General features: G+C 43.2%; 1 protein-coding gene across 1 annotated transcript in view; it reads right to left on the bottom strand.

The window, feature by feature from the left end:
• LOC126259280 (nuclear envelope integral membrane protein 1a) overlaps positions 1-25,450 on the bottom strand; it is a 117,934-nt gene that overhangs the window by 82,250 nt on the left and 10,234 nt on the right. The window contains exon 3 of the mRNA XM_049955927.1: positions 14,661-14,874. Coding sequence (XP_049811884.1) covers positions 14,661-14,874 — 214 coding nt within the window. The remainder of the gene's footprint in view (positions 1-14,660; positions 14,875-25,450) is intronic.

Below are 25,450 nucleotides of genomic sequence, written 5' to 3' on the forward strand. Positions count from 1 at the left end.
TTCCCATTCCATGGAGTCCTGTAGAGCACACAGGTCAGACCTCACTACTGTGTGTGTGTGTGTGTGTGTGTGTGTGTGTGTGTGTGTGTTGGTTGGTTGGTCAGTTTGTGGGATGGGGGAGAAGGGGAAGAAAGTTGGCCATGTTCTTTCAAAGGAACCATCTCGGCATTTTCCTGAAGCGATTTAGGGAAATCAGAAAACATAAATCAGGATGGGCGGATGTGGGTTTGAACCATTGTCCACCTGAGTGCGAGTCCCATGTGCTACCCACTGTGCCACCTCGCTCGGTGCCCTGTAAGTCAGTACTCTACACTCATGATACCCTTGTGATGATTGATCTCAATACAGAAAAATATTAACAGTGGCTACACAAAACTGAAACCTCTCCCTCTTCCTCTTTCCTATCTTTTATCCCATATATTTATGGGATTAGCAGATTAATATAGATTTAGCAATGTTAGTGGTAAAAAGTATCAATGTCTTCCTGTCACAACCACTTCCCCTGGGATGGAAACTGAGTACCTCATTTGTTTGTATCTAGTATTATCCATGGGTAATTGTGTGAATGTTTTCAAAATGTTTGCAAATTGAGTAACTGAGGTGGGATATGGGTACCAGCCTGGTATTCATCCAGTTAGAAGTGGGAAACTTGCTAAAAATTACATCCAGGCTGGCCAGAACAATGGCCCTTGATGCTAATCTGCAGGGAGGATTTGATCTAAGGCCAGTATGCCCTCCTGAATCCTGAAAGCGGTACACTAAAGCTTGTGGCTCGCTGGTTGGCCCGCACTGATTGCCCAGATGTGTGAACTACAGGTACCTCTAAAAATGACACTTCATACACATTTTCATTAAATACAAAATTAAACCTTCCATTAGCAAAGTCAATATTTATACTTCATTTACATAAAAACTCAGTGCCCAGAACTACATCAACACCAAGAAATTATACTAATTGCTGTTACGTTAATTCAACAGTCAACAGCACTTCTTGCTTCATACATGCTGGAGCTACAGTATTACACACTGAAGTGCCAAAGAAACTGGTATAGGCATGAATACCAAAATACAGAGATATGTTAACAGCCAGAACATAGAACAGCAGATGACAATGCGGGTAAGATAAGTGTCTGGTACAGTTGTCAGATTGCTTACTGCTGCTACAAAGGGGGGAGAGGGGGGAAGAGAGAGAGAGGAGGGGGGAGGGAGGGGGTGGGGAGAGAGAGAGAGAGAGAGAGAGAGAGAGAGAGAGAGAGAGAGAGAGAGAGAGAGAGAGTGTGGGGGGATGGGGAGAGAGTGGGGGGAGAGATGAAGGGGGGAGTGGAGGGAGGGGGGAGAGAGGGGGGGGAGATGGAGGGAGAGGCGGTGAAAAGAGAGAGGGAGTGAAAAAGAGAGAGGGAGTGAAAAAGAGAGAGGGGGTGAAAAAGAGAGAGGGGGTGAAAAAGAGAGAGGGGGTGAAAAAGAGAGAGGGGGTGAAAAAAAGAGAGGGGGGGAAAAAGAGAGAGGGGGGGAAAAAGAGAGAGGGGGAAAAAGAGAGAGGGGGGAAAAAGAGAGAGGGGGGAAAAGAGAGAGGGGGGAAAAAGAGAGAGGGGGGAAAAAGAGAGAGGGGGGAAAAAGAGAGAGGGGGGGAAAAAGAGAGAGGGGGGAAAGGGGGGAAGAGAGGGGGGAAGAGAGGGGGGAAGAGAGGGGGGAAGAGAGGGGGGAAGAGAGGGGGGAAGAGAGGGGGGAAGAGAGGGGGGAAGAGAGGGGGGAAGAGAGGGGGGAAGAGAGGGGGGAAGAGAGGGGGGAAGAGAGGGGGGAAGAGAGAGAGAGAGGGGGGAAGAGAGAGAGAGGGGGGGGAAGAGAGAGAGAGAGGGGGGAAGAGAGAGAGAGAGGGGGGAAGAGAGAGAGAGGGGGGAAGAGAGAGAGAGAGGGGGGAAGAGAGAGAGAGAGGGGGGAAGAGAGAGAGAGGGGGGAAGAGAGAGAGAGGGGGAAGAGAGAGAGAGGGGGGAAGAGAGAGAGGGGGGAGAGAGAGGGGGGGGGAGAGAGGGGGGGAGAGAGAGAGGGGGGGAGAGAGAGAGGGGGGGAAGAGAGAGGGGGGAAAAAGAGAGAGGGGGGAAAAAGAGAGAGGGGGGAAAAAGAGAGAGGGGGGAAAGAGAGGGGGGAAAAGGGGGGAAGAGAGGGGGGAAAGGGGGGGAAGAGAGGGGGGAGAGAGAGAGAGGGGGGAAGAGAGAGAGAGGGGGGAAGAGAGAGAGAGGGGGGAAGAGAGAGAGAGAGGGGGAAGAGAGAGAGAGAGGGGGGGAAGAGAGAGGGGGGAAGAGAGAGAGGGGGGGAAGAGAGAGAGAGAGGGGGAAGAGAGAGGGGGGAGAGAGAGGGGGGAAGAGAGAGGGGGGAAGAGAGAGGGGGGGAAGAGAGAGAGGGGGGAAGAGAGAGAGGGGGGAAGAGAGAGAGGGGGGAAGAGAGAGAGGGGGGAAGAGAGAGAGGGGGGAAGAGAGAGAGAGGGGAAGAGAGAGAGAGGGGGGGAAGAGAGAGAGAGGGGGGGAAGAGAGAGAGAGGGGGGGAAGAGAGAGAGAGGGGGGGAAGAGAGAGAGAGGGGGGGAAGAGAGAGAGAGGGGGGGAAGAGAGAGAGAGGGGGGGAAGAGAGAGAGGGGGGAAGAGAGAGAGGGGGGAAGAGAGAGGGGGGAAGAGAGAGGGGGGAAGAGAGAGGGGGGAAGAGAGAGGGGGGAAGAGAGAGAGAGATGGGGGGGAAGAGAGAGAGATATGGGGGGGGGAAGAGAGAGAGATATGGGGGGGGAAGAGAGAGAGAGATGGGGGGGAAGAGAGAGAGAGAGATGGGGGGGAAGAGAGAGAGAGATATGGGGGGGAAGAGAGAGAGAGAGAGAGATATGGGGGGGAAGAGAGAGAGAGAGATGGGGGGGAAGAGAGAGAGAGAGATGGGGGGGAAGAGAGAGAGAGAGAGAGAGATGGGGGGGAAGAGAGAGAGAGAGAGAGATGGGGGGGAAGAGAGAGAGAGAGAGAGATGGGGGGGAAGAGAGATAGAGAGAGAGATGGGGGGGAAGAGAGAGAGAGAGAGAGAGAGATGGGGGGGAAGAGAGAGAGAGAGATGGGGGGGGAAGAGAGAGAGAGAGATGGGGGGGAAGAGAGAGAGAGAGATGGGGGGAAGAGAGAGAGAGATGGGGGGGAAGAGAGAGAGAGATGGGGGGGAAGAGAGAGAGAGATGGGGGGGAAGAGAGAGAGAGATGGGGGGGAAGAGAGAGAGAGATGGGGGGAAGAGAGAGAGAGATGGGGGGGAAGAGAGAGAGAGATGGGGGGGAAGAGAGAGAGAGATGGGGGGGAAGAGAGAGAGAGATGGGGGGGGAAGAGAGAGAGAGAGGGGGGGAAGAGAGAGAGAGGGGGGGAAGAGAGAGAGAGAGGGGGGAATAGAGAGAGGGGGGAATAGAGAGAGGGGGGAATAGAGAGAGGGGGGAATAGAGAGAGGGGGGAAGAGAGAGAGGGGGGAAGAGAGAGAGGGGGGAAGAGAGAGAGAGGGGGGAAGAGAGAGAGAGGGGGGGAAGGAGAGAGAGGGGGGGAAGAGAGAGAGGTGGGGAAGAGAGAGAGGGGGGGAAGAGAGAGAGGGGGAAGAGAGAGAGGGGGGGAAGAGAGAGAGGGGGGGAAGAGAGAGAGGGGGGGAAGAGAGAGAGGGGGGACGAGAATGGGGTGGGGGAAGAGAGGGGAGGAAGAGAAGAGGGGAGGGAAGGGGGTGAAGGGTGGGAAGAGGGGGGGTGAAGATGGGGGTGAAGAGGGGGGAAGAGGCGGTGGAGGAGGGGAGAGAAGGGCGGTGAGAAGGGGGGAGAAGGGTGGTGAGAAGGGGGAGGAGGGGATAGGGGGGAGAGGGAAAGGTTGTGCCCTCCCCCCAACATAGACATGTTCAGGGTTAGTGTTTTTTCTCTCTGCCTATAGCTATCTTGTTTGGAATATAGCTTTAACCTGATCTTGCTATTGTCAGTATTGTCAGACCAGTATTCGTTCTTGTTACTGAATTTCCATTTTTCTACTTTTATCCAACACAACTGCATATTGTCTCGATTAATATTTGTACTGATATATCCACATCTACAACGATACTCTGCAAATCGCATTTAAGTGCACGGCACAGGGTTCATTGAACCACCTTCACAATTCTCAATTATTCCAATCTTGTATAGTGAGCGGAAAGAATCAATGCATGTATCTTTCTGTACGAACCCTGATTCCCTTATTTTATCATGGTAATCATTTCTCACTATGTAGGTCGGCATCAACAAAATATTTTAGCATTTAGAGGAGAAAGTTGGTGACTGGAATTTTTGAGAAGATTCCTCCGCAACGAGAAACGCTTTTGTTTTAATTACGTCCATCCCAAATCCTGTATCATTTCAGTGACTCTCTCTCTCTCTCTCTCTCTCTCTCTCTCTCTCCCCCTCTCCCTCCCTCCCTTATTTAGTGATAATACAAATTGTTCTGCCCTTCTTTGAACTTTTTTGATTTACTCCATCAATCCTATCTGGTACGGATGCCACACCGCGTAGTAGTATTCTAAACGAGGACGGACAAGCCTAGTGTAGGCAGTCTCCTTATTACACCTGTTACATTTTGTAAGTGTCCTGCCAATAAAATGTAAGCTTCGGTTAGCTTTCCTCACAACATTTTCTGTGTGTTCTTGCCAATTTAAGTTGTTCGTAATTTTAATTCCTAGATATTTAGTTGGATTTCTTTTACCACTTATGTGGATGACTTCACACTTTTTGTTATTTAGGGTCAATTGCCAATTTTCACACCATACAGCTATCTTTTATAAATCGTTTTCCAATTTGTTTTGATGTTCTGATGACTTTACTAGTCGCTAAATGACAGTATCATCTGCAAACAACCTAAGACGGCTGCTCAGATTGTCTCCCAAATCGTTTATATAGATAAGGAACAGCAAAGGGCCTACAACACTACCTTGTGGAACACCAGAAATCACTTCTGTTTCACTTTATGACTTTCCACCAATTACTACAAACTGTGATCTCTCCGACAGGAAATCACGAATCTAGTCACATAACTGAGACGATATTCCATAAGCACGCAATTTCACTACAAGCTGCTTGTGTGGTAAAGTGTCAAAAGCCTTACGGAAATTCAGAAATACAGAATCAATCTGAAATCCGTTGTCAATAGTGCTCGACACTTCATGTGAGTAGAGGTAGTTGTGTTTCATAAGAACAATGTTTTCTAAATCTTTGTTGACTGTGTGTCAACAGACCATTTTCTTCAAGATAACTCACAATGTTTGAACACAATATATGCTCCAAACTCCTGCTGCATATCGACGTTAATGATATGGACCTGTAATTCAGTGGATTACTCCTACTACCTTTCTTGAATATTGGTATGACCTGTACATCTTTTCAGTCTTTGGGTACGGATCTTTCGTCGAGCAAATGGTTGTGTATGATTATTAAGTATGGAGCTATTGCATCAGCATACTATGAAAGGAAATATGTATATACTTTTTTACCATTACATTATTATTATTAATTTATTTTTGTTTTACCATCTGAGGACCACATTCACTCGTGCCAGCTTTATTTTTTCTGGTCTTTCTCCTTGTCCAATATTCTTTCATTCTCATACTTTGTAACCTTTTTCTCTATTCTAGGTCTATTTCTATCCTCGAAACCAGTGAAACTCCGAATTTTGATTTTAAAGTCACCCTATTGTTATCTCTGGTTTCTGTATTTCCATTTCTTCCAGATCTCTCTATATCTGTTGGATCAAATATAATTTGGTTCCCTTGTTTACCAGGAATTGTATTATTTGCTGTGTTAATCCCCCTTTCCTCCCTGTCCATTTTAAGGAACTATCCAAAGAACATGCTCCTTTTCCTGATGATGTCCGAGATTCGATCTTGGTACAGAGTTCTTGGTTTGCTCGACTTATGAATTCACAATCTTCTGTTGTTCTGCATCTCAGTATTCTCCTGAGAATCTTTTGTTCCACCAGTTCTAGTCTCCTAACGACTCCTGTTCTTACCAGGTTAAGAATTTCTGCTGCGTATAAGGCTTCATAGTGGGCAACTGTCTTGTAATGTCTCAATTTTGCACTGATCGAATATTCTACTTATTGCAGATGCTTTTATCAAGTTTGTATGTTAAATTCATTTTGTTTATTTGTGTTCCCTTTGCTTCCTTTTCTATTAGCCCAGTTTCTGTACATTCTATCAGATATGTTAAACACTCCATCTTCTGTATTTTCCCTCCTATTGTCATCAATCTAGGCAACATCCTGATGCCTGTCAAACTGTGTCTTCTAGGCGTAGATCTTTATTGTTATTGTTTCTGTGCTGAGACATAACTGTTATCAATCAAAATATGTTAAAACATGACATATTATATACAAAGAGTAAGTCTAAAGAATACAGTTAACATATGTCTGGGTGGGCTCCCACACATATCTAAATAAATATAAAATAAAAGCAGAACAGAAAGTGTATTTTTTACTCTTAATAAACCTGACTGAAAAGGTTAATAAGTGTGAATATGTCAGACTATTAGAAATTCATCCCAAACCATAACTGAAATGAGACGAACATCCGGATCAATTGTGCATTAAATGATTACAAGTTATTCACTTATGTAAATTAAAACCTTGCATCAATAATGAATAGATTCTGCCTTCCAAGATGGAGTAATGCTGGACACATTTCAAAGAACACAAAATACTAACTATATCTTCCGTCAATATTAAAGTTTGTTTTTTCTCAATGAAAAAGCAAATTGGGTATTAACTTGTAGAAGCTCTATCCACAATTACCTAACAAGAAACGGAAACATTGTATTTATCCGACTGTAAGATGAAGTTTTTCCCAAATTCATCATTTGAAAAATACAGGGTTGTCTTACATTCACAGACAAAGCTTTATTTGCTGAGATCAATCTTTCTCATTATGACACAGCTAGTGTTTGTCGTATTTGCACTGATGAAGCTTTGGTAGTTGAAGTCACAGGAAGATTTAATTTGAAGATTTCAGAAGGGTGTGATGGAGTGTGGTGGCACTTGCATGGCTGAATGTTGGGAAGGTAGCAGCAAGCAGGCAGTAAATTTTGTTGTGTTGCCAGACACAAAAATGCTTCATGTGCATCTTGCTTTTTTTATAAAAATCTACCATGTTTAAACTACAGTTCACGTGAATCTAAATATAGTCTGAATGGAGCTGACTTTCTTACTGACTAGTATTCTGCAATATTTTTACAGACAACAAATTAATTCTAACAAATTGATTCACACAAAAATCCAAAACACAGCATAATAAATGAAATATGATGTTCAATGCTGGTGATAAAGCAGCTACTACTCGACTGCACTGTTGATTTTCATGGTTAGCAACAAATGATGAAGCACACTATTGGCCTGAAGTGGTTCCATTTCTACAGACTGAGCACTAAGAACCCAATAATGTAACATATTCTTGTTACATAGTTTGCTTAATGCTGTAAGAACAATACACAGCAGGAATCAATGGCTCTGAGCACCATGGGACTCAACTGCTGAGGTCATTAGTCCCCTAGAACTTAGAACTAGTTAAACCTAACTAACCTAAGACATCACAAACATCCATGCCCGAGGCAGGATTCGAACCTGCGACCGTAGCGGTCTTGCGGTTCCAGACTGCACACAGCAGGAATCGATAATGGATGCAAATTACAGCTGTGACTTTTGAGAGCTGTGGGTCTACAAGTCCATAATCCATAATTGGTTCACGCAGGGTAATTTTAAATTTGTAGTGACTCATGGTGCAGACGACACACAGGAAGGTATGATGCCACTGGAATGGATGTTCGAAAGTAGTCTCAGATGATGAATGAATTCTTGATCATCAGTTCTACATGTCATACTGTTAAGGGAACAAATGAATTACAACAGCAAGTTGTTCAGTATGTGCTAGAGTAATGCAATTGAGGCTTACCAATTAATCAATAAATTAGCAGAATGAAGGCACTGAAGATAAAGAGGAATTTTCCAGCTGCATGCGTTGCAGAACTCAAAGCAAGTATCAGCTGGTGTGGGACAATGAAGACGAGAGGCATGCTTACATAATAAAGCAGAACAACACTAGCTCTGTGATTTCCCACAGCTTTTGATCAGAAACTTCTAGTACATCAACATCATATACTCATTTTGACAGGGAGATCACACAGCAACTGAATTTTTTTTTTATATTTATGGTACATGAAGATTGGAACTCAATTATCAATTGCTAAAGCAGTTTGACGAAACTTTCAAAAAGTCTCGAGAAAATCGACTGAAGCTTTCTGAGCATCTTCAATTCCCTAAACTAAGGTTGACTTCTTTGGACAGACTGTGTGGCTCTGTGGTACTCTGCTTGGCCACCACATGGGTGGCATGTGTTGGATAACATCCCACAGAAAATTTTTAAATGAAGCTGCATGACCTATGAGCATTTCCATGAAGCAAAAAATACATAAATACGAAAAAATTATATGTAACTTTTTAAATTTTAGAAATCTTTGCTAACAATATTTTATTAAGTACTGGTAATTAAGAATTTGTATTCGCAATTACAACTTAAGTTTTCTGCACAATATGTAATATAAATAAAGAAATGCTATTTTTCATAAAAATGATGTAGTTGATAATTGGCATATAACTGACGAATTTTGTATTTAAATAAGTATTCAAAGTGAACAGCAAGTAGGGAAGGAGGAGGAAATTTTTAACCAAAATGAGACTCAAAATGGCTGTTACCAGTCTCAAGCACTGCTGGTATCATTTTCCTTTTTGTATTTATGCACTTTGCACTTCGTGGAACACTCTCCTTTGCTCCTTTGTTTAAAAATTTGCATCAGCCTGAAACCAAACCCAGGTTACCAATCTTGCAGCCAAACATTCTACCACAGAGTCACATGGCCCTTTGGAGTTTTGAACTTTATTTAGGGAATTAAATATGCTTGTAAAATTTCGCACACAATTTTCAAGAATATTTGAGAATTGCATCAAACTGCTTTGCCTGTTCCATATTTGAGTTTAGCATTTCACATACTTTTACTTCACATACTGTAAACACAAAAAGTTACAAGAAATCCGAATACTGGTGATATCCTTGTAAGCAAACATCATGACTATTTACAACTGATAGTGTTAACTGTTTTTGGCAGACCATAAGGTACTTTTTATCAATAAAATAGTTTGTAAAATTGATTAGAATACTTCAAAATAAAAATTTCTCAAAGAGCTCTTTTTAAGGAGGAGAGGGCATCATCCTATTGTTGGGTTAACACAGTTATACAGATTTAGAATGTATTAGACTAAGTGGGTGCTAGAACAACGTTAAACATACTGCCACAAAGCTGCAGAAGAAACTACCACTGGCAGTAAAAGAGCTACTTTACAGTTCCTTCAAGAGGTCTCTACAGAACCTATTAATCAACAGTTGTGCTCATGAGTGGAGGAATTCTATAACAGTGTGGTATCCTAAACCTACCATGTAATTTTTAATGTAAAATCTCATTACTCTATACATTCGTAAGAGCTGGTACCAGTACCACTATCATGTACATCATCAGTAGTTGATATAACAATTTTTCCTGTTTCTTGCTATAACATACTGTTGCTGTTATAAACTTCTGTATGTCTCAAGCTTGTCTCTCTTCAGAGATTCCTTTTGCCTGGCCATTTCAAAATTTTGAGGCACTATTTTTCTTTTGTGGCGTGTTACTTTAATGGCTCCTCTGCTGTTCTTTAATTCCCTTTTATCATCTTCTTCAGTCAGTATTGGTTGTAGACAAATAGACAGCATTCAGAGAGATATTTCTTCTTTTAACATGTGTTTTCTGAAGACTATTTGTTCATTCAGTGTCACTTGTTGGATTTTTCACCAACCCCACATTTGTTAGCTGCATTAGAAAGGTGTTGCTTTGTTCCTACCTGTGTGTGTGTGTGTGTGTGTGTGTGTGTGTGTAGGGGGGCATCAATGCATGGGGCCTACGAAGGGAGAAAACTGCAAGGAGATCAAGGCTTGATTACAGTAAGCGGGTTGAAAAGTAAGTGGGTTAAACAGAGAGGAGACTTCCCTGTCAATTCTAGCATTTTTGTCACCACATCATTACATAATCCATATTATTTTATTTTGATAGATTATTTCTAGTGTTCCTCATAGTATGCGTCAGTGTCTTCCTTTTCCCTTCAGCTGATGCATATGTGCCTGTAACTAAGATGATACCACCACCACCACCACCACCACCACCACCACCACCACCACCACATGTTCTGCTTATTGGCAGGTTTCTGACACCACTGCTGTCTCCATCTAATAATGTTCCAGCACGACTGCTTCGTAAGCATAGTATCTTCTCTTTTCACCTCATCTTGAATTTTTGTCTCTTCCTTCCTATTTTCTTCTGTCCCCCTAGTGCACGACAGATAGCCATTAGAATTCCTTTTCCATGCAATATTTGCCCCACTCAGTCTGCTTTCCTTTTCTCAATAAGGTTTAGAAGGGTTCTTTGTTCCTTTATTCTCTGCAATAAGTCACAGTTCTTTACTTTACCCATCCATTTTATTTTTGCCATTCTCCTCCATACCCACTTCTTGAAAGTGCAGCATTCACAGCCGTACAGAAAAACCCTCCACATAAAGAATTTAATCAACCTTCTCCTTAAATCCAATGCCGATTTGATACATAATAAGCATTTCTTTTTATGGAACACTTCATTTGCCATTGCAATTCTTGATCTTATTTCTTGTTCACTCTTCGAGTTATCAGAGTGCTCCAAAATATCTTTACTGTCCAATTTCACATATGGTTTTCACTTTAATATGCCTTTTACCATGTATTCTCCTCGCCTTAGTTTTCTGTGTGTTATCTTCTCTTTTACTTATGCAATGCCTCAGTTATTGACACCTATAGTTGTAGAATCTTAGTACATATTCTGAGAGCAAACTTAACGAGGTATTTTGAACAGAACGACCTCCTCCACACCAGCCAGCACTGATTCCAAAAACATCAGTAATGTGAAATGCAACCCACACTTCTCTCCCTTGACTTACTGAAAACCATTGATAACGGCACTCGGGTAGATGCAGTATTTCTCTATTTCTGAACAGTATTAGACTTTTTACCACACCTACATCCACTATCAAAAGTATGGTCATATGGGGTATCAATCAAAATTTGTGACTGTACTGACGATTTTTTGGTAGGGAGAATGCAGAAAGTTGTTCTGGCTGGAGAGTCATTGACAGATGTAGATGTAACTTTGGGAGTGCCCTAAGGAAGTGTGTTGGGTTCCTTGCTGTTCATGTTGAATATTAATGACCTTGTGAACAATATTAATAGTAACCTCAGAATGTTTGCTGATGATGCAGTTATCTACAGTGAAGTACAATCTGAAGGGAGCTGCACAAATGTTCATTCAGATCTTAAGATTTCAAAGTGGTGCAAAGATTGGCAACTTGCTTTAAATGTTCAAAAACATACAACTTTGTGCTTCATAAAATGAAAAGACTTAGCCTCCTGTGACTATAATGTCAATAACTAACCACTGTTAATGATCATTTCACATAAATGCACGGTGTAACACTTTGTAGTGACATGGAATGGAATGATTACATAGGCTCAGTCATGGGAAAAGCGGGTAACAGACTTCAGTTTACTGGCAAAATACTACAGCAATGCAATCAGTCTACAGAAGGAGATGGCTTAGAAATCACTCTGAGACATCCTATAATTTGCTCAAGTGTGTGGGATCTGTACCAAACCAGACTATATGGGGTATATTGAACATGTACAGAGGAGAGCAGATCAAACAGTCACAGGTTTGTTTGTGCCTGCAGGAGAGTGTCACAGGGCTGTTGAAAGACCTTAACCACCAGACTCTAAGATAGTTTACATCTGAGAAAGCCTACTTTCAAAATGCAAAGAACCGGCTTTAAATGATGACAACAGGAATACACTACAACCACGTACATCTCATTCTTGTTGGGATCAGTTGCTTATAACAAAGCAGCGATGCCAGAAGATAGTAACGATTTGCAGAATGATCTCCAGAGAACCGACGAATGGTGCTGGCTGCGGCAGTTGACCCTGGATGTAAATAAATGTAACATTGTGCATACATAGGAAAAGAAATTCACTACTGTACAGCTAAACTATTCATGACAAATCACTGGAAACAGAATCTACCATAAAAGATCTATGAGTAACTATCCAGATCTACCTGAAGTGCAATGACCACATAAAACAAACAGTAGCAAAAGCGAATGTCGCACAGATTCATACGAAGAATGTCAACAAAATGTAACTCGTTCACAATGAAAGTGGCTTACACAAACTTTAATTATGATGCCATTCCTTAACTGAAGTGATGTAAAACAAACACCATTCGAACAGGCCTTGGAGGCCCAATGGTACCGACCAGCCGCTGTGGCATCCTTAGCTCTTATGTGTCACTGAATGCGGGTATGGAGGGGCATTTGGTAAGCACACCATTCTCCCAGCCGTTCTCAGTTTTCATGACCAGTGCCGCTACATCTCAATAAAGTAGCTCCTCAATTGGCCTCACAAGGGCTGAGTGCACCCCACTTGTTAACAGCACTAGGCAGACCTGGACAGTGACCCATCCAAATGCTGGCCAAGCCTGACGGTGCTTAACTTCGGTGATCTGATGGGAACTGGTATTGACCCTGCAGCAAGGTTATTGGCAACTGATTGATGTGCATGTTCTAATATGTTTATCTTATTTCTCATCTACTGATGTAACCACCACACACTGTGCTCATTTCTTCTTACCTACTCCTATCTACAATATGACAGCATTCTAAACCTCTGGTACCCAATAGTCATTTGAATATTTGCTACCACCACAGTATTTACCTTGTACACTCTGATAATCTGACTTAGTTCCTTTCCTTTTGCACCTGTATGTTGAACATTCCAGGCTGCAGCGGTTAGTTACACTCCTGTTCAACCATATCCTTGCTTGTAAACGATGTTACCCATCCTTTATGTGAGGCTGTGAGTAAAACTTGCAATTATGTTGGAACGTATCCAGTGTAAGACTATTTACCTCATGATGGAGTAAATTGGACGAGTGAAGATACCAGCTTGAGACCTGACTCACCCATTTTCTATAGGAGTTGTCTCACTTTGAAGACACTATGGGAAGAAATGTGAAGAAGGTGAGTAAGTTATTTGAAGAAACGCAGACGTTTATAATATACAGTACTCTTAAAAGATGATTTCTTGGTAAATGAAACCAGCTATTATAGTTGATACATACTCGATATTTCAGCACAATGTCAAATTCACCTAAAGTGCACACAGTATTAGGTGTCCCCTATCAGCGTAGATGGCTATGCGGCAAAAAGAGACTGGCAGTGACAGCATGTTCAGAGCAAACAAAAGGGTTAAGCAATGATCATGGCGAGTATGAATTCACACACACACACACACACACACACACACACACACACACACACACACACACACACACACACACACGTGCATTGGGTCTCTCTTCTAAGAGCCATTTTGTCTGGTGTTTTGGCAGATATCTGCAATTTTATTTCTGCACTGTGTAGATGGAGTCAGCCCAAACCATTATTGCTCATGCCTTTTGTGATGCCAACTGCGAACGGAAAGTGTGTTTCTAGTTACAATAAAAATTTTGTGTGTCCATTTGATAAAGCGCTCCCAAAATAGCTTTTGTCCATTAAGGCCTTTGTCAGCAATAGACACACACACACACACACACACACACACACACACACACACACACACACACACACAACTTGCACACATGCCTGCAGTCTCAGATAACAAACCACGCAAATTGCGTTTGCGTGTGCGTGCGTGCATGCATGTGTGTCTATTGCTGACAAAGGCCTTAATGGCCAAAAGCTATAATTGTGTGAATCTTTTGTTGTGCCTATCACGACTCAGCATCTCCGCTATATGGTGAGTAGCAACTTTCCTTCTCTAATTTTGTTACATTCCATCCTGGATTTTCCGTTGTTTGATTCTAGCCTGATATTTGTTTTATCAATAAGTATCAAGAGAGACAGAGAAACATGAAGAATAAACAGCAATCTAGCTGCAACTCAGTAGCGATGCATGCTTGGCAGTAGCACTCAGTGCGAGCCAAGGCAGTGCTGTCATGCTGGAATACTCATTCTTTGAGTTCTACTGTCCCTGTTAGTACATAAAACTAAAACAAATATCAAACATGACTAACCTGGGTCCTCTTTATCTAATGAGCACATAAAATCCCCTTTAAAAATAATTTTGTTTGTAATGGTTAACAAACTGATAATTTCCATGGACACTGGGTGTTGCATAAAAGATGGGGTGAGAGCTATTTGTTTGGGCTGACTCCAGCCACACAATGCAAAAACAAAATTGCATCTGCTGAAAGGCCAGAGAAAATGTGCCTCATGGCTCTTAGGAGAGAGAAAATATACAAGCAACATGCAGGATGTGTTAATTCTACGGAAACACAATTCATGCATACTGAGAGTTGGAACAGCAGTTAAAGGGACTAGTAAGCTTCTTGTCCTGAAATAATGCTGTCTAAAGCACTGTGGCTTTTTTCTCCTTTCAGTTACCTTCTATATCACACGTTTCATTCTTGTTGCAGCTGATGAAAAAAAATAACACTTACGCAGATGGAGGAGCTCCACAGTATATTTTCCCCGCTTCATATTGTACACACCAACACATGTGCGGTTGAAAGGATCAAGATGGTGTATATTAGACTTAGAAGAAAGCAGATTGAAGCTCCACGAGGACTGCTGCAATTCCAGCTGCTCTGCAACTTCTTCTGGCGTGTGTCCCAAATAGACATCATAATTACTAGGATCCACATTTATTTTCAACTGTAACATATTTTCGAACAATTTCAGAAAAAAGAGGTTCCTATAAAAATGCAATTCACACAACTTATCTACTAAAGGCAATAAACTGGTTACAAATACTTATATGCATATGCCACATAGCACTGATGGGCATCTAGAGGGAAAAAAATTATAATTTTACTTTCATTTATATAAGAAAGATACTATTTTATAATAATTTCAAGTCACTATTACTTTATGCCAGTGATGAATGAACGCTCCCTGCTATGAAACTATAAATTACAGATACAGAGCAATAGGGTCCCCTCACGAAATCTTATTTGTGAAGACGGACTGATCTATAGCATAGCCTAAAGTCTGTGTTTGATGATGATGATGATGATGATGATGATGATGATAAGTTGGGTTGAGGGGCGCTCAACATCACGGTCATCAGCGCTCTGACGAAAAGTCAACAGGAAATCTCATGGGTGGGGACGCAGGCTGTCCCCACATGCGGAGCAGTTTATAACATACTAAAGTCTGCCGCCCTTCCCCACCAGTTTAGGGATGAGGCCTGATAGTTCACAAAATTTCACCACTCTGTTAACACTGGTATCAGTATCTGCGAGGACAGTGGGCAGATCTCCTGCGAGACCAAGGGCTGTCCTATTATCAGTATACAGGACACATGTAACCACAATATGCTGAACTGAAAGCGGCACGCCACAAACTTCACAGAAAGGTGGATCCTCCCCCTGGAGGAGGAAGCTATGTGTGAAAGGGCTATGCCCGATGTGCAGTTTGGTAAGCAAAACCTTCTTCCAGCTGTGAGGCTGACACGAAGTCCGCCAAGCTTTTGTGGTCGGTTTGAGTGACCGCAGTTTGTTGTCCGACACCTGCAACCATTCAGCCTCCCACTGACGCATGATGCATCTGTCAGAAAATGAGATAATGGCATGCAATGGGATGGGACATTGACGTACAGCACCATCCCAACATGCTTCCTTGGCAGCTTTATCAGCCATGTCATTACCCTGTATCCCAACGTGGCCACGTACCCAGCAAAAGATCACCCCCTTGCCAGGCGTTGGAGCCGCTGTAAGCAGTCATGGATCAGCTGAATCAGCGGGTCTACCGGATACAGTTGGTGAAGCGCTTGCAGTGCACTATGAGAGTTGGAACAGACAAGAAAACTCATACGGTGATGTCTGTGAACCCTCTACAGTGCCATTAGAATGCCATATAACTCCGCATCATAATTTGTAAATTGTTCTGGAAGACGCACTTCAAAAATCCTTTCAGGGAAAACCACAGAACAACCAAGAGCATTCCCCTGCTGGGATCCATCTGTATAAATAACGATAAAACGATGGTACGTACTTAAAATAGACGAAAACACAGTTGTAAAAACCATATCTGGAGTACAATTTTTCGGGTACTGCGTCAAGCTTAAAATCACTTTGTGCCTCCGAAGACACCAAGGCGGCAGTGGGTTCCATCCCTGGGTGTGTATTTTCATGCCCGAGAGATCCAGATCCTTGAGGCAGGCCGTAGCACGTATACCAAATGGCTGGGTCACATGGGGCCAATTCCTGAATAGTCGTTCGAAGGCGGGTTGGATCACTGAACTAAATGCTGACTGAGGTGACGCTGAGATTTTCAGCGCCTCTCAAGCCAAAAGGATACGTCGCCTAATCCAGAGTGGTGGTTCACCAGCCTCTGCACACAGACTCTGAATCGGGCTGGTCTGTAAGGACCCAGTTGATATCCAAATGCCCGCATGGTGGACAGCATCTAACATCCGAAGGTAGGAAGGATGGGCCGATCCATAGACCATGCTGCTGTAGTCTAAGTGTGATCGAACAAATACCTTATAAAACTGTAGGAGGCAGGGCCTGTCAGCTCCCCATGTTTTTCCGCCAAGGCATTTCAAAATGTTCAACAAGCGGACGCCCTTTGTTCGTAGGTCTTTCAGGTGTGGGAGCCATGTCAATTTTGAGTCAAATAATAGACCAAAAAAGCGCACTGTGTCTTGAAAAAGTGAAATACGTCCCCCCATTGTAAGCTATAGTTGGTTAAAACTCCGAAGAGCATGATTAAAATTGACACACACAGTCTTCTCAGGTGAGAACCGAAAACCAGTTGTCTGGGCCCAGGTTTCCAGCCTCCTAATGCTGAGCTGTGGCTGCCTTGTCATCGTCATAAGACCAGAAGATTGCAAAGTCATCCACAAACAAAGAGCATTTGACAGGGCTTCTGACTCCAGAGGAAATGCCATTGATACGATGGCAAACAATGTAACACTGAAGACACTGCCCTGGGGCACAGCATTCTCCTGAACATAGGAATCAGATATGGCATCGCCAATGCGATAACGAAAACACCTGTCCTCGAGGAAGGATTGGATCAGAAGCGGCAGGCGTCCACGTAGTTCCGATTCATGAAGTTGGCAAAGGATATTGTACCTCCAAGTAGTGACATGCTTTTTCGAGGTCGAAAAACACAAACTAAATGGTTTCGGTGTAAGAAGAACTCCTGTATCGCCATCTCCACTAGTATTAAGTTGTCAAGAATGGAATGGTAGCGCCTGAAACCACACTGGGAGTGGCTCAGGTAACTTAGGATTCGAGCAGCCAAACGAGGCAGTGGTTGACTATGCGTTCAAGAGTACAACTAGTAAGAGCGACACTCCAATAACTGTTAGGGGCGCTCTGGTCTTTACCTGGTTTCCAGAATGGAATTAAGATTGCCTCCTTCCATCTCATGGGGTACTGTCCATCAAACCAAATCTGATTGAAACAAGAGAGGAGCTGACCTTTTGCTTCAGGGCACAGATGACGAAGCATGGCATAATGGATCTCATCAGGTCCTGGAGCAGTGTCTTTGGCTGCAGAGAAAGCTGATTCCAGTTCCCACATGGAGAATGGGAGGTTGTAGACTACATCATTACGCGAGAAAAAATTGAGCTTCCTCATCTCTGCAGTCCGACGGAAAACCTGAACAACAGGAGCTTGTCTGGATGACTTAGTAACAGTAAAGAAGTGTTCCAAGTTTTCTTGAGCCATCTCTTCTGGCGTTTCCACCAAGACACCATTATGTGACAAGGCCGTAAGGGGATGTGGATTACCCTTGCCTGAAATCTGTCTTATTGATTCCCAAATGTGCGCAACAGAAGTGGACCGATTAATGGAAGTTGTTAATTCCCTCCAGGAAGCCCTCTTCCTTTCTTCGATCACTCGCCTTGCATGTGCTCTCGCAGACCTGAAGACATGAAGACTGTCTGGAGTTGGACACCATTTGAAGTTCTGACGAGCTGTCCGTCTGGCCCTGATTGCCAATCGACAGTTGTCATTCCACCACGGTACAGGCCGTCATCCGAGGTGGTTACTAGACCTGGGGATGGACTCTGTGGCATCCCTTTGGATCTCATGAGTGATATGGGTTGCCGCCTCTTGGGCACAATCCTTTCATTCAAAATTAGCCTGTTGACTGTACTGTAACCGATTTGCCCTTTGTATCATCCACCTGCGTGGTCTCCTGTTGGTCACTGTCCTAGGCGGCAGACAAATCCACACTGGGAAGTGGTCACTAGAATGTAAATCTGGAGACACTTCCCACTGAACTGAATCTGCAAAAGCTGAGGAACAAAAGCAAAGGTCAATAGCTGAAAAAGACCCTGCAGCTGTGGAAAAGTAAGTCATCTGACCCGCGTTCAGAAGGCAGATATCCTCAGAATGGACGAGTCGCTCGATCAGCCTACCCCTGGAGCCGAGCCCCACAACACATTGTGGGGATTGAAGTCCCCCACAAGAAGGAATGAGCGCGGAAGTGCCTGAAAGAGGTCTGCCAGTGCATCTGCATCCGAAGTGTCATGGGGGGGGGGGGGGGGGGGCATGTACAAAGAACAGACTGTGATAGTAAATGGTGAGAAAACTTAAAACTTTCACAGTAATTGCTTGAATGGCCATGGCAAGAGGGACAGCAGAGGAGTGGTATCTGTCATCAAGAAAAATAGCCACTCCACCTTTAGCCCTGCCTACAGCAGTATCATCTTTGCTGTATATGTGGTAGCCCCGTAATGTAGGTGTGCCTGTGACTTTAAAATGCGTTTCTTGTAAGCAGCAGAATGGTTTATCCTGGACCAGCAGCTGCAATTCTTCCAAATGTGAGCGACATCCATTCAAATTCCACTGCAACACAGAAGTCCCTATGGAAGCCATTGGTTAGCGATGATGGTTCTTTCCTTTCTCCCTCGTAGGCGGTGATTTACTGGGGAGATCAGGGGGAACGTTAGCTGGTTCCGCATTATCTAGTTCTTCCGATTCGAAGTCCCTATCTTCAAGAGCATAGTCGCCATCAGAAAGGGAGAGTGCTTGTCGATCAGAAAGCTTACCTACCGCTTTCTTGGACTTAGAACTACTTTTAGAAGAACTTTTTCTTTACTGACAGGAGGAGGAGGCTGTCTGGGTTGCTGGGATGGCTTAGGTGGCTTCTGAAGGTGGGGAGTGGTATGTGGCTTAGGTGGTAAGTCTACTGCTGACGGCTTCCAAGCGACATCAGTTGCAAGTGGAGCATTTCCCCCACAGGTACAGTGACAAGTGCGTGTGCTCATACTTGAATCTGTGGTCCGAGTTTGTGTGAAGGCATCACATTTAGCTATTGGTGTTTTAAGGGCTGATGCAAAAGAAGTTTCAAAAACCGGTGGTTACATGGCTTTGTAAGCCGTTTTAGCTTCACCATAGGGTATGCGTCTCTATACTTTCAACTCTTGAATTTTCTTTTCCTCGTTGTAAACCCCACACTTTTTGCCCCACACTGGGTGATCCCCCACAGCAGTTAACACATTTCGGAGGGAGTGTACAAGAAGTCCCCAACTCGTGAGCAGAGCCTCCACAATTGCCACATGTAGCCTTCCTGTTACATCCCATATTGGTATGGCCAAATCTTTGACATTTATAGCAGTGCATGGGGTTAGGAACAAATGGGTGAACCTTCAGGCGAATATAGCTGGCAAGGATGTATTCCGGTAATTCGGGAGTACTAAATGTTAGAATAAACATTGCCAATTTTTCCAATTTTCCATTGATTCTCCTCGTATAATTCTGCACCTTTTTGACGCCCACATTCTTCCACTCTTCACGCAACTCCGCAGGGTCCATCTCCATTATATTGGAGCAGGTAACCACGCCCTTACTATAGTTAAGGGTGTTACGCAATTCAGCCTCAATTGGGTAGTCACCTAAGACCTTACATCCTAGAAGCTTAGATATTTGGGTGGAATTAGCAGTTTCCACCAAAAGTGTTCCATTACGTAGTCGTTTGACACTTTTCAGAGACCCAGCTATACCTTCCAATGCCTCGGTAATATAGAAAGGGGATATCTTCTCAAAGCTTCCCCCATTTCGCTTGATTACAATGAAAGTGTTAAGGCACACTAATGCCCTGTTACTATTACTCGTAGACTTCTTTCCCGGAGGACTGACCAACCGAGCTCTCTTTGAGGAGTGGTAGTTTCATGAGACAGTTCCATAAGGATTCCACGAGATGCTAGGGAAACAACCATTGACCCAGGCAGAGCCCTGCATGCCTGAGCAAGCCTGATTCAACTGGGGTGCAGCAGGTGCCCCAGAGGTTGCTTGCTAAAGACTGTTTAACCTCAACAGCTATTCACCTCCTCAGCGGGTAGCACACCTTGAGGTTGAGGGTTTTTTTTTATTCATTTTTTTTAGTTTTATAGAGGTGGGTACCCTTCCTCGCAGTCCAGGCAGTGAAGCCAAGACTCCTGTTCTCCGAAACACAACATTCCACTGCTGCGCCACACGGTGGTCGTTTAAGTATGACCAGAGCTTACGGTGTCAGAGGACTGGTGGCGCCTACCAGTCCCCAGCTCAGGAACCCTGGGGTCGCCACGCCCGTACTCAGCAAACGAATGCTGTAAGCCCCTGAGGGGTAAAGTATGTGTTTGGTTGGAAGAAGAAAATCTGAAATGCATTTTTCTATAAATAATTAAAACTGCAAGGTAAATTTATAGATCAGCATTGCATAACAGACAAATCTACAAATATTACAATGCATATTATTTCCATACAAGTTGTAGTCAAAGTTTTTATTTTTGTCTTTAAGAAATACGGTAACAATTATTTTTATTTGTTTGTTCACAGTACATATCCACAGTAGTGCTACACACTGAAAGCCCTATGCCACAGTACCATAGCACATCACTAAAGGAGCCAAAAGAAAATGGGGAAGTCCACTGACAATGTGGAGTATTGCGTGATAATTGTTTTTTTTGTGTTTGGAGGGGAACAACACAGCAACAATTCATATGGAGTTAATGTCTGGAAATAATGCACCATTATGTCACACAAGATGTGTTAAGTGTCACAGACACTTCCAGAGTAGTTAGCCAATTCTCTTGGATGAAGTGGCAGTCCATCTCTATGAAAACCTGGGAATCTCAAGGAAAGTGGGTGTATCACAAGAGGGGTGATAGTGGAGAAAACGAAGATCAACCATGGATCAGTATTCAACATACAGAACAACATTTTGAACATAACAAAGGTCACGGCTTGTGGTTCCGTGAGTGGTCATAACCATTCAGAAAGGCTGCTGAGCCAAGGCAGCAGTGGCACTGGGCACCTGAGTCAAGCCAACTCATATAATTTCTCTAGCCCCCTCATCACAATGGATGAGTTCTGGGTGTATCACTATGACCTAGAGTAGATAAAGGTGTAAAGCAAGAAGCAGAACCTACAGCTGAAGAACGTGAATACCCAACCTTCATCGGGCAAAGTGATGAGTGTTTTTTGGGACTGTCATAAGGTGGTGGTAACAGGTCATGCTCGTAAGGAGGGTGGGGACTGTCGCAAGGCCCTGATACTGAATTCTCCTCTTAAACCTTTACATTTTTGCTTTGTTATTTTCCTAATTTTCCACCTTCGTATTACTAGGTTTTTCTATGAACAGCCCACTATAAATCCTTATTTATTCTACCTCCATCAGTTCAGAGAGCTCTGCCTTTGACACATTTCACCCTGTCATACTCTTACTGAAAGCCTACTTGTCACTTTTTATGTGTAATAGTTGCTTACACAAAACTCCTCCTCTGTATCTACCACACATTGTTCTATAAAGACTTTCATTTTTCAAATTCCATCAACACCTAACCCTCACTTTTCATGTCCTTTACACTATTCAAGCACAGACCTACATGAAGCCTATCATTTTGCCAAATACTTCTAATATTTTTGCAGTTTCCTACCTTCCTTCACAAGGATAAAGCTCCTCACTACCCAAATCCGAAACACTGTGCTCAACACCATCTGCAGAAACCATCAAACCTATTTTTATCCTACCTCTGCCTGTAAATACCATCCCCTCTCCCAAATAACCCACCACTCCTGTAAAATTCCCTCAATGTTAACCCCTCACAGCAGTCAAACTTCCCTGTGACGATCTACTCCACTTCAAATATCTTCATAACCAATGAAAAATACTATTCCCATATACTCTATTTTGACTCCCAATACTATTGTCAATCTATCTTCAAAAACCTTGATCCTTGCAGAACTCGCCATCTCTCCGAAAGGCCTTACCTTCAGCCTCAAACCTATATTTAACACGTGTGTATTCAAGGAAAACTATGACCTATCGTGGTACAGTCGTGTGCAGGGTTGCCTGTTTGGCAGATGTAAACAGTGTAGCATCATCATATGCGTAGTTCCAGTCAGGTTCACTGATGGCATCAACTCTTGACACAGGGCGCCAATGTGGCCGCACTACTCTACAAAGCCAGTCAAGTATGCTGAACAAGTGTGACAGTATGCTTCCATTCACTGTGTGTTTCGAGGGTCCCACAACCTCATGACAACTGAGTTGCCTTGGGTGTAAAAAGAATGTCACAGAGCCTTACCAAGGCCTACAAGTGCCCACTTCTTGTATAATGTTCTGTAAGTCAGTGTCTCTTGCACCAACTAAGATTCTGGCGTGAGTAAAGTACTTTGTTTGGAACTTTAAGTCTAACTTGAAACAAATGTGGTGAGACCGATTCAGTTGTCACTCAGTAACTGTGTAGCTACATTGAAAACAGACAAATTATGCACACAATGCAGCACACAGTGACAATGGTCGCAGCAAAGATTTTGACAAGGATTATTGGAAAGAAGTGATAAAATCAACTTGTGGCTACATAATTCAGTGCAATTTTTCAACAATTTCAGTAGAGTAATTCTGTTATCTTCACCTGTTGTAACAGTAACTTGTTACGTTTCAGTTTGGCAATTTCATTGGTGGATGTCTAACGCAAGTGCTTATCTTGTTACAAAATGTGCAGAGACTCAGGTGCTTTTGTTAACAAAATTCTCCAGTCCAGACACTGAAATAGCACATACTACATGGTGGCTGCCACCTCTGTTCCCATGTTTTGAAAATAATTTGCAGCTGTGGCTGAACTACATTGCCAGGCTGGAAAGCATTCAGTGCAAACAGAATCAAAGATGACATGCAGCAGAAAGTGTTTTTATTCATCTATACTGGTGTAGATGTCAGTACACTAATACATAAACTTAACCCTGAAGTAGACCCTAGTGAATTAACGTACTTAAGATGAAAGAGAGGTTGGCTGATTAGTAAGACTCTCAAATTCATGTGGCTGCTGCAACACAAATTTCTGAATTGTTGTAAGAAAAGTGAGTGAACTGGTGAGTTGCAGAGATTAACACACGATTCCAAATTTCAATGTGTTAACAATAGGTGTAAGCAATCATTTGCTGATTAGTTACTGTGGGCCATTATTTTACTGCATTAGCCGAGTGTGTGTTTGAAAAAGTCTTGTGAGTGTCTGTGAGGTCTACAAATGAGAGATCTCCACATGGTTTACGAATGTCTGCTTCTTGGATGAGACCTGGCAAGCCAGTGCCCTCCAAATCGATTTAGATTCTGGGATGAGTAACCTACTTTGTTCACAGTCTCGTGGCCAAGAGATGAGTGAACTTTTGTGTTTTACATTTACAATCTTAAGAAGAGTTAGAATAGTATTTACTGCACTTGTAATGAATACGGCGACTGATTCAGTTCTGTCACTCAGTAGTTGTGTAGCCAACTTAGTAAACTGAGAAACTTTGCCTGCAATATAGCATATTGTACTGGTGGTCACAACAAGAGCTCGTTATGTAGTTGAAGCTATGAATGGATTAAGAAGGGGAAATTAAGATCTGTTGTGTAATGTCTGCCACACATTCTTTGTTGGCTTGGTGAGAACGGAAGTAGATACAGAAGATAGGACTCCATATATTCAAGAAAAATGCCATTAATTTCATAATATTTAAGTTGATCAAATACAATATTATTATCCACACAATAAAATTTCTAGATGATGCAATGGATAACAGCAAACATTTATCAGGCTGTATGAGGGGGATGAATTTCCTAAGTCGTGGCGCATGGGGGGTTACTATATTATCCATGCCACTTTCTGAGGCATCTTTGAAAAGACTGAAGCATCACTGTGGCATGTTTAGGTCTATCAAGCAACATATCTTGACCTTCTGGATGATTAAAAAGACAGATTATTGATACTGTACTAACAATACAATTACAGTCAGATGAATCACCACTTACTATCAGCCTGATAATTTGTCTGATCTCGGTAGCTTTATTTCTTAAAACTAGTGTCTGTTAGACGTGAATAATGTGCCTGCCATAATGTGTGGTGTGCTTGCCTTCGGATGTTCATTTAATAAGTTCAGCAATAAAGAGACTGCAATTGGTGGACAAAGATTTCAACAAGTCATTTGTGCCTTGGCGATTTTCAGGAAACCCAGTTCCATTTCTCACTTTTTTTTTTTTTTCAATTGGAGATACGTATGTTACACACACAATGGCGCGGAGTTTAGTTTATGAGTGTGTTGTGTTTATAGATGTCATTTTGTTGCAGTCGGTGGTGCCTCCTGGTGGTGTGTTTGTGGTTTGCGTGTTGTGTGGTGTATTGGGTTCATTTTGGTATTGCTGTTTGTCCTGCAATCTATTGGATTTGACTCTGCTGCAACAGGAATTGTTTTCAGGGAGTCAACAATTTAGTTTTTGTTGTGTCTAAGTTATTGTAGCGCTGGATATGACAAATTCAACAGCGCTTGTTCGCATGCGGAAATGGGGGGCAATGCGTTGTCCCTTATAAAATTTTTGCAATTGTACGAGCTGCTGGCAGAAGTGGTTAGGGGCAGCGCGTGTCGGCAGGAAATACAGTTGGCAAAAGTTTCGGCATCTCGGACCATGGATGGCTACACGTGGTGGTGCCGTAGGGACAACCTATGACGCTCCATAAGGTGTGGTACCTGGTTCAAGAGGTCTAGGTTGAGCATGGCAGAGATTGTGTTGTTGACGTATTATTTTTGTTACAGATCCTTTCACAGTTTTTGTGCATGTGAGACTGGTGAGATTGAGGACAGTTCTTGACTGGTTTTCGTTTTGTAGGGAAGTGTGTTCTGAGTATAGTAAGTACAAGGGTAGGTTGGGTGGGCCTGGGTTGGTGGTGGTGGTTGACAAGTCGCAGTTTGAGAAGAAGTGTCATGGGTGGGTTAAATCTCTGGTTGGGTTATGGGAGTGGGGGGCCGTTGTA

Source organism: Schistocerca nitens, chromosome 5 (assembly GCF_023898315.1).
Source record: "Schistocerca nitens isolate TAMUIC-IGC-003100 chromosome 5, iqSchNite1.1, whole genome shotgun sequence".
NCBI lineage: Eukaryota > Metazoa > Arthropoda > Insecta > Orthoptera > Acrididae > Schistocerca > Schistocerca nitens.